Below are 9,315 nucleotides of genomic sequence, written 5' to 3' on the forward strand. Positions count from 1 at the left end.
GTCTGAGATTAAACGACCTTGTTTCATTCAGGACAGAGTCTCTGCTGGTTCAACCCTTAAGGACCCCCCCCCGGTTCAGGGCTGGATTCCGTCTGGGGCTGATAAGACGGGGTGGTTTGATAGGTTCTTTATCTGTGAGGGGTGGGGTCACAGGTCACGGCTCCTCAGTCAGATGATCCAGTCCACCAGTGGGATTAGTGTGTCAGGGTTAAAGAAGTGAACACGAAGTCAAGGTTTAATTTGTGTTAAATCTTCGGTTGTCATGGAAACGTCTTTGTGGAGGACTTGCGTGTCATGTGGGTCCGGCGCCGCTTCACAATGTCACTCATTTGGAGACCTGTGAGCTACATGTGTGCTAGATGTGTGCTACATGTGTGCTACATGTGTGCTACATGTGTGCTAGATGTGTGCTAGATGTGTGCTACATGTGTGCTACATGTGTGCTACATGTGTGCTAGATGTGAACAAGAAGTGAACTATATGTCAACTAAAAGTGAACTTGAAGTAGACATGAACTAGGGGTGAACTAGGGGTGCAGTAGAGGTGCAGTAGAGGTGAACTAGGGGTGCACTAGGTGTGCACTAAGGGTGCACTAGAGGTGAACCAGAGGTGCACTAGAGGTGAACTAGGGGTGAACTAGAGGTGAACTAGGGGTGAACTAGAGGTGCACTAGAGGTGAACTAGGGGTGAACTAGAGGTGCAGTAGAGGTGAACTAGGGGTGCACTAGGTGTGCACTAAGGGTGCACTAGAGGTGAACCAGAGGTGCACTAGAGGTGAACTAGGGGTGAACTAGAGGTGAACTAGGGGTGAACTAGAGGTGCACTAGAGGTGAACTAGGGGTGAACTAGAGGTGCACTAGAGGTGAACTAGGGGTGCACTAGGTGTGCACTAAGGGTGCACTAGAGGTGAACCAGAGGTGCACTAGAGGTGAACTAGGGGTGAACTAGAGGTGAACTAGAGGTGCACTAGAGGTGAACTAGGGGTGAACTAGAGGTGCACTAGAGGTGAACTAGGGGTGAACTAGAGGTGCACTAGAGGTGAACTAGGGGTGAACTAGAGGTGCACTAGAGGTGAACTAGGGGTGAACTAGAGGTGCACTAGAGGTGAACTAGGGGTGAGCTAGAGGTGCACTAGAGGTGAACTAGAGGTGCACTAGAGGTGAACTAGAGGTGCACTAGAGGTGAACTAGAGGTGCACTAGAGGTGAACTAGGTGAACTAGGGGTGAACTAGAGGTGAACTAGGGGTGAACTAGAGGTGCACTAGAGGTGAACTAGGTGAACTAGGGGTGAACTAGAGGTGAACTAGGGGTGAACTAGAGGTGCACTAGGGGTGAACTAGAGCTGAATGACGCTCCGGGAGCGTTTGAATCGCTCGTTTCCTGTTGGCTTGTGTTGTAATGTTTCATTATTCCGTGTGTTGCCGTGGAAACCAGGTGACGTTTAGCTGTTAATTAAAATTTCCTTCACGCTTCATTTGTCTCTATACGTAATGGAACAAAGCACCAACAGGAATAAGGACCCCAGCTGCTTTGTTCAGGTCGTTCAGGTAACCATTGAACCAACACCAACGTCCTGTCAGACCGTGGGTCAGAACGTGTGAACACGTGTGAGCTCGGTTACAATCATCGCCGTGGTTACGTAGAGGTGATCCAGCGGTCAGGAACAACCGAAGAGCTGCCGATCAGATGTCACTGAATCAATAGAACTGTCCTGATGACACAGGTCACATGACCCATCTGGCTTCCTGTAGCTGCAGCACCTGCAGAGCAAGCCCCTCCCCTGAGGAGGGTCTCACACACAGACCTCTGACCTCTGACCTCTGCCGGTGAGAGGAAAACATGCACGAGGGTCGAGTTTCAGGTCCCGTTGCTCTGTTTCGTGGAACCCTGGCGTTGTTTGCCCCTCCTGTTGGTCTTACCCCAGTGGGGTTCTGGTGTGGGTTTCTCCTGACGGCGTGGGGTTCTGGTGTGGGTTTCTCCTGACGGTGTGTTTCCTCCTCAGACTCGTGTGAAGCAGCGATGGACCAGGCACGCTCAACAATATCCAAAATCGTGAGTACAGAACTGGTCATGTGACCTCTCAGTAACCAGTCGTTTATCAAACGGTCAGCTGACCTTTGCTCCGCCCCCCCAGTTTAACGGGGAGCCCCACTGCTACACCCGCTTCAACCTGACCCAGAACATGGAGGGCGACAGCAGCCAGGTGGAGATGAAGCTGTCGTCCGACGTGGACGAGGAGGTGGGGGGCAACGGCGTGGGGGGGCACCTCAACCACAACTCCAACCGCAACGCCTACGTGACGCACAAGCTGGGCCGCTCCCCCAGAAGTCTGTGCTTCATGGCGGTGGGCACGCTCCTCATCTTCATCATTGGTGAGAGGGGGGTCCTTTCCCCTGGGGTGTCCCTGGGGGGGGTCAGAGGACCACTACGTCTGTACTTCCTCTTTTTAAATTGACTGCTGCTTCCAGGCTTTCTCATTGGCTACGTGGTTTACCAGAAGAAGAGGGAGGAGCCTCTGTGTAAATCCACCGTCCTGCCGTTCCAAGAGCCCCTCCCCCACGAGACGGGCGCCGCCCCCCTGATGGACTGGGAGGATGTGATGAAGTTCCTCAACGAGAAGTTCTCCAACGACAAGTTTGAGGCTGCCTTCAGGTGAGACCCGGCTGGAACCCGGCTGGAACCCGACTGGAACACGACTAGAACCCGACTGGAACCCGACTAGAACCCGACTGGAACACGACTAGAACCCGACTGGAACACGACTGGAACACGACTAGAACCCGACTAGATCACGACTGGAACACGACTAGAACCCGACTGGAACCCGACTGGAACCCGACTGGAACCCGACTGGAACCCGACTGGAACCCGACTGGAACACAACTAGAACCCGACTGGAACTCGACTGGAACTCGACTGGAACCCGACTGGAACCCGACTGGAACACGACTAGAACCCGACTGGAACCCGACTGGAACCCGACTAGAACCCGACTGGAACCAGACTGGAACCAAACTAGAACCCGACCTGCTAGAACCCGGCTAGAATCGGACTAGAGTCGGACTAGCACCCGACCAGAACCCGACTACAACCTGACTAGAATCAGACTAGAACCCGACCCGCTACAACCGACGCGTCCTGTTCTTCACGCCCGTCTCTCTCTCTTCCCGTCTCTCTCAGGGACTTCTCCAGTGACGCCCACCAGGCCGGGTCACCGGGCGACGAGTCCCTGGCCAACCGGGTGATGGATCTGTTCAGCGGGCTGGGCATGAAGACCTGGACCGACCAGCACTTCGTGAAGGTCCAGGACCCGCCGGCGTCCGGTTCCAACAAGATCCGCTTCAGGGACCAGAGCGAGGAGCGTCTGGAGGGCTTCCTGTCCTACAGCGGGACCGGAACCGTATCGGTAACAGACCCGGACCGGGTCGGGGCGTCTCTCTCTGTGACCCGGGGGTAAACGTGTTCTCTGGTGCAGGGCGCCGTCCTGTACGCCCACTATGGCCAGGAGGAAGACTTCAGCACGCTGAGGGACAAGAACATCCACGCCAGCGGGAGGGTGGTGCTGCTGCGAGCCGGGAGGATCACCTTCGCTGAGAAGGTGGGCGGCGTCTAGTTTGTCCTTTCAGCAGAGTTCATGTTTCCTCCAAGAAGCAGTGCATCCTGGGATACGCTTCAAGAACAATGTGTGCATCCCAACATGACTTTATACATCCCAACAGTAATAACAGAACATACGGTAGAAGCAGCGCAAGGATGGGGTTTAACCAATAGATCAATATAAAAACTAAACAAACTGTTAGTTTAAATGGTTTCATTAATAACATCAGAACTTTAAGGAAAAAGAAAAAAGAGTACAATTATACATTAATTTTATCAATGTTTAAACCTGGTAGTCATTTATAAAAAAGTTTGAAAAATAAAAGATGGAGCAAAGTTTTTTAAAAAGTAATACCTGTAGTAATACCTGTAGTAATACCTGTAGTAATACCTGTAGTAATAGCTGTAGTAATAGCTGTAGTAATACCTGTAGTAGTACCTGTAGTAGTACCTGTAGTAATATCTGTAGTAATACCTGCAGTAATACCTGCAGTAATACCTGCAGTAATACCTGCAGTAATACCTGTAGTAATACCTGCAGTAATACCTGTAGTAATACCTGCAGTAATACCTGTAGTGATATCTGTAGTGATACCTGTAATACCTGTAGTAATACCTGTAGTAATACCTGCAGTAATATCTGTAGTAATACCTGCAGTAATACCTGCAGTAATACCTGCAGTAATACCTGCAGTAATACCTGTAGTAATACCTGTAGTAATACCTGCAGTAATACCTGTAGTGATATCTGTAGTGATACCTGTAATACCTGTAGTAATACCTGTAGTAATACCTGCAGTAATATCTGTAGTAATACCTGCAGTAATACCTGCAGTAATACCTGCAGTAATACCTGCAGTAATACCTGCAGTAATACCTGTAGTAATATCTGCAGTAATATCTGTAGTAATATCTGCAGTAATACCTGCAGTAATATCTGCAGTAATACCTGCAGTAATATCTGTAGTAATACTTGTAGTAATATCTGTTGACTGTTTTTTGTCTCTTGGTTTTTCTCCAACTTTTGTTGATATTGATAATCAATCGATTGACCTGTATTTGTGGAGCGCCACCCATCAGCAGGTCACATCACTGCGGCGTGTAAAACACGCAGACGCTGTGTTGCTGTTTGGCCGATTTTAATAAGACAGAATCACGCATGTAAATCACGTGACGAAAACATACCGGAGCCTTCCAGGGTGGTGATTATTTAAAGTATTTAAAGCGAGCGTGTTGTGAGTGTTGACACCTGGCTGTTTCCTGTAACCCACAGGTAGCTAACGCGGCTAAAATGAACGCCACGGCCGTGCTGATCTACCCCGACCCTGAGGACTTCGCGTTTGCAGACACCACCCAGCTGTTTGGACACGTGAGTCCCACACGCTCCTGAAACGAGGGCCATGTGAGATGATGTAGAGGGCCACATTCGGCCCCCGGGCCGTCAGTTTGACACATGGTTCGGAGCTCTGAAGCCTCCAGGAAGTAGCATTGTAGCCGCTGTGCTAGCTGGTTGAAGCTAATACCTTAATTTTCCCCACCCACAGGTCCACCTGGGCTCAGGGGACCCCTACACCCCCGGCTTCCCATCCTTCAACCACACCCAGTTCCCCCCCATCCAGTCGTCGGGCCTGCCCCCCATCCCGGCTCAGACCGTCCCTGCTCGCGTGGCGACGGGCATCCTCAGGTCAGCCCCGCCTCCAGACTACCCTCCCCGGTAGCCGCGTTGGCTCACCCGGCGTTCCTGTGCTATGTGTGTGCCCACAGGCAGCTGGGGGGTCCGGCTGAGCCTGAGAAGTGGGGGGGCATCCACCAGCTGGGGGGCGTGGACGACCTGGTGACCCTGGAGGTGAACAACGTCCTGACCGAGAAGAAGATCCACAACGTGTTCGGCGTGCTGGAGGGCTTCGTGGATAAAGGTGGGCGGGTTCGGGTTGGGGGGTGGGGCGATCGGGACGTGGGGGCGGGGCTGACTGTGATGTCATCGCAGATCGCTACGTGGTCATTGGCGCCCAGAGGGACGCCTGGGGTCCGGGCTTCGCTAAGTCCACCGTGGGCACCAGCGTCCTGGTGGAGCTGGCCCGCGCCATCGCCGACATGAAGGGGCGGGGTGAGTGTTAGCCGCCGCTAGCTGTTAGCGTGACCAGAATGTGGGTGTAACCACGGCGACCTCTCCTGCTCAGACGGATTCAAGCCCAGGAGGAGCATCGTGTTCGCCAGCTGGAGCGCTGGAGAATACGGGAGCGTTGGCGCCACCGAGTGGCTGGAGGTGAGCGTTACACCCCACAGCCATCCTGGACCCCCCCCCGCTGGAGCTCAGGTTGTGTTTGTCTGTCCATCCAGGGTTACCTCTCCTCTCTGAGCACCAAAGCCTTCACCTACGTGGATCTGGACGGAGTCGTGTCAGGTGTTCACCAGTCGGCTGAGTTACACCAGTAAATGTTCACACCTCCATAACGACTGACTGGACTCTTGTGTTCAGGTCTGAATGGGTTCAAAGTCTCTGGGAGTCCGCTGCTGTACAGCCTGATCGAGAACGCCCTGGCCAAGGTAAGTCCATCAGGTGGAGGTAAATGTAGCCCCGCCTCCCATCCTGTCGGCCTGATGGTGACTGGTTGTCCTCTCCAGGTGAGCACGTCCAATCAGGGCCCGTCTCTGCTGTCCCAGTTTGGAAAAGGCAGCTGGCAAACCAACATGTGAGTGTCAGCAGGCCGCCGGCGCCGTTCAGGCGTTTCCCTCTGGCGACGCCTCCGTGCAGCATCACGCTCGTGTTTGACCTTTGACCCTTCATCTCTGGTGTTGACCCCCCCAGGTTGGAGCCTCTCCGGTTGGATGACACCGCATATCCCTTCCTCACCTTCTCTGGAATTCCCTCCGTCTCGTTTCGATTCACTTCTGGTTCTTCAGTAAGTCGTCCTGCTTTCCTATTGGACGGCTATCCGTGACATCACGGCGTTTGGTTGGGTGCGTGTTTCCAAACTGTTCCACCCCCTCCCACCAGGAGTACCCGTACTTCGGCACCATGCAGGACACTCGGGAGAAGCTGAACGCCGCCACGTCCAATCAGGTTCCTCAGCTGGCCCAGGCCGCCGCCCGCTTCGCTGGTCACGTGGTCCTGAGGCTGGTGCACGACCGGCTGCTGCGCATCGATGTCACCAAGTACCACTGGATCATCACCAGCCAGGTGGCCAAGGTCAACGCCAAGGTCAACGAGATCAGGAGGGTGAGTGTCGCGCTCTGATTGGCTGTTGGGTTATCGCAGGGGCGGAGCCTCGTCTCCACACCTCCAGATAACGAATCACAAAGGAGCTGAACTCCTGTTGACCCCCAGCTCTGCAGACGTTTGGTTTTAGTCATCTGATTTGACCGCCGGCGTGACCCCTTCCATCGGGGACACTAACCCCCCCTCGTGTGTCCAGTTGCGGCCCCAGCTGTTCCCCCAGGACGTGACGGTCCAGTGGTTGTTCTCGGCCGCCGGCTCCTACGGCCGCGCCTCCCGCGCGCTGATGGACGACGTGCAGAACAGCGACCTGGAGGACATCGAGATGTGTCGCATCCTCAACGACCGCATGATGACGGTAAGGCCGGCCCAGCCCCGCCCACCAGCTTTAACCCTTCAACCCACGCCTCGTGTCACATGACCCGTTTCATCAGGGCTGATGGTTATTGCTACTCTAATCACCCCCCCCGGCGCTGTTGTTCCTGCAGGTGGAGAAGAACTTCCTGTCGCCCTACGTGTCGCCCAGAGACACGCCGTTCCGCCACATTCTGCTGGGCTCGGGCCCCCACACCCTCAGGGGCCTGATGGAGCACCTGGAGGGGTTGAAGATGAGCGCCCCGGAGGCCGACGCCGACCTGTTCCGCAACCAGTTCGCCCTGGTGACCTGGACCATCCAGGCCTCGGCCAACGCGCTGGCAGAGGACATCTGGATGGTCAGCTCTAAGAAGTAACCCCGCCGCTCCTGCCCCCCCCCCAAGGCGTGAACGTCCATCAACCAGCGTTTAATTTGAAATTAGGACACGTGGAACCAAAAGCGTTCATCAGAACGTCCCTCGGCTCCACTGCTCCAGCATCACACCCCGCCCAACCAGTAACCAACACTAATCCAACCAGTGACCCCGAATCTAATCCCAATCTGCCTTAATTTAAAAAAAAGAATTCTTCATTAACAATTGAAATAATTCCGTTATTTGGGACTGAAACGCTGCGTTTAATCCCTGGTGCTTCCCTCAAACAGCCTCGAATGACGGGGTCGGAGGTCTCGGCACACCATCAGCATAATGGGAAAACACGCGTTCAAACGCCACACCCTGTGTTCCTATTGGTCGCTGGAACCTGCGTCCGTCTGAGACATTCAGGCTGCGTTAAAGGACCCTAATTCCACTCAGATTAAGGTTTAATCCAGATGTTTAATCCGCCTCCTGTCTGAAGGGAGTCACCCCGACACTGAAACAAACCGTACGTCTATTTATTGTCTATTTATCAGTGGCAGAGTTCACTATAAATATTTTTTTATTGTCTTTTGTAGAAATGATGTGTAATTATCGGGAGCAGTGCCTCCCATAATTATGACAGTTATACTGTCGGAATAATAAAGCAGCATCTGCTGATGGGCGTGTTCATGTCCACTGACGGCCCCCCGGCGCCGCTCACCACCACCACAACTTAATTCTAATAATTGAATTAATTTTCTTGTTAATTGACACCACCTTGATGACGAACCGGTCGGTGCGTTAGCGGAGCGGCCCCCCGCCGGCGCCGGTCCCTCGGTCCATGCACACCTCATCCTGACCACATTATCGGGAGCAGCGTCTCCCATAATGCCAAGAAGAAGGTAGTTTTTGCCTACCAGTGTGTCCGTATCGGAGGCAGAGCTCTCCATCTTTCACTGTAGGGGTGGGTTTATTATCGGGAGCAGTGATTCCCATAATTTTTGTACATACGACGCCTTGGCGATGCCAAACGTCCTCGTCTCTGAAGCTTCTGGGATGTTCCCACGCTCGTATCTGTCCTTCAAACATTCTGGGGGCTTCATGTGGAACCGACATGTCAGGTCTGAGAACCTCGCGTGTCTGCTTCCTGTTTCCTGTTGTGCTGTCTGCTGATTGGTGTTTATTTCCTTGTGCCTTTTCGTTTGAGGTTCTGCTTACAGGTTTTTGAGGATGTATATTTGGCTTTTCTTTTCGAGTTTGTTCTATTTCTTTATGTTCCTGTTGTCTGCAAGAATCAAATGTTACTGGTTTAAATATCAGGTATAAAACACTTTAGGTACAGCTGTTGGAAGAGTGAAAAGTGTGAAAAGATTTTAAAAAAACAGACAAAATCAGTGTAAAGCAGATTTAAATTAAAATTGTTAAAGTAGTTGTTGTGACCACTGATTTGTTTTGGAGTATTTCCGTTAAAACCCACCTGATGTTACTCCTCAGTGGAAAAACACAAATTTTGGATGTTTTTTAATTGATCTGATCTTTTGCTCTACATTAAATTCCATTTCTTGACTTTCACATGGAGGAATTTGTCTACAAAATTTGACTTTTAGCATTAAGATTTGTGACGTGTTTGGAGATTGTTACAATGAGCTGCCCTCCATTAACTGTACACAACTTTTGATTAATTTAACATTCATGTTGCTGCAATAAACAATCACATTACATCACATTGGTCCCTGCTGATTCTATGCATTCACCGGGTTTAGTCTGAAACTTCTACAGTTCCACAAT

The 9,315-nt window shown here is 52.2% G+C and overlaps 1 protein-coding gene across 5 annotated transcripts in view; it reads left to right on the plus strand.

Moving 5' to 3' along the window:
* LOC137611872 (transferrin receptor protein 1-like) overlaps positions 1–9,251 on the plus strand; it is a 13,551-nt gene extending 4,300 nt beyond the window's left edge. Inside the window, exons 1-18 of one of the 5 annotated variants that reach the window (XM_068340014.1) lie at positions 1–1,276; positions 1,330–2,052; positions 2,135–2,372; positions 2,469–2,652; positions 3,181–3,406; positions 3,476–3,598; positions 4,871–4,966; positions 5,142–5,281; positions 5,362–5,513; positions 5,585–5,704; positions 5,778–5,863; positions 5,938–6,001; positions 6,077–6,144; positions 6,223–6,290; positions 6,407–6,500; positions 6,596–6,817; positions 7,014–7,172; positions 7,303–9,251. The exon at positions 1–1,276 is cut by the window's left edge and continues 520 nt beyond it. In XM_068340014.1, coding sequence (XP_068196115.1) covers positions 2,020–2,052; positions 2,135–2,372; positions 2,469–2,652; positions 3,181–3,406; positions 3,476–3,598; positions 4,871–4,966; positions 5,142–5,281; positions 5,362–5,513; positions 5,585–5,704; positions 5,778–5,863; positions 5,938–6,001; positions 6,077–6,144; positions 6,223–6,290; positions 6,407–6,500; positions 6,596–6,817; positions 7,014–7,172; positions 7,303–7,545 — 2,316 coding nt within the window. In that variant the 5' untranslated portion in view covers positions 1–1,276; positions 1,330–2,019 and the 3' untranslated portion in view covers positions 7,546–9,251. Of the gene's footprint in view, positions 2,053–2,134; positions 2,373–2,468; positions 2,653–3,180; positions 3,407–3,475; positions 3,599–4,870; positions 4,967–5,141; positions 5,282–5,361; positions 5,514–5,584; positions 5,705–5,777; positions 5,864–5,937; positions 6,002–6,076; positions 6,145–6,222; positions 6,291–6,406; positions 6,501–6,595; positions 6,818–6,925; positions 7,173–7,302 lie in introns of those variants that run through there. The other 4 variants (XM_068340015.1, XM_068340013.1, XM_068340012.1 and 1 more) reach the window with 4 other exon arrangements.
* Positions 9,252–9,315: the final 64 nt, after the last annotated feature.

Source organism: Antennarius striatus, chromosome 18 (assembly GCF_040054535.1).
Source record: "Antennarius striatus isolate MH-2024 chromosome 18, ASM4005453v1, whole genome shotgun sequence".
Taxonomy (NCBI): Eukaryota; Metazoa; Chordata; class Actinopteri; order Lophiiformes; family Antennariidae; genus Antennarius; species Antennarius striatus.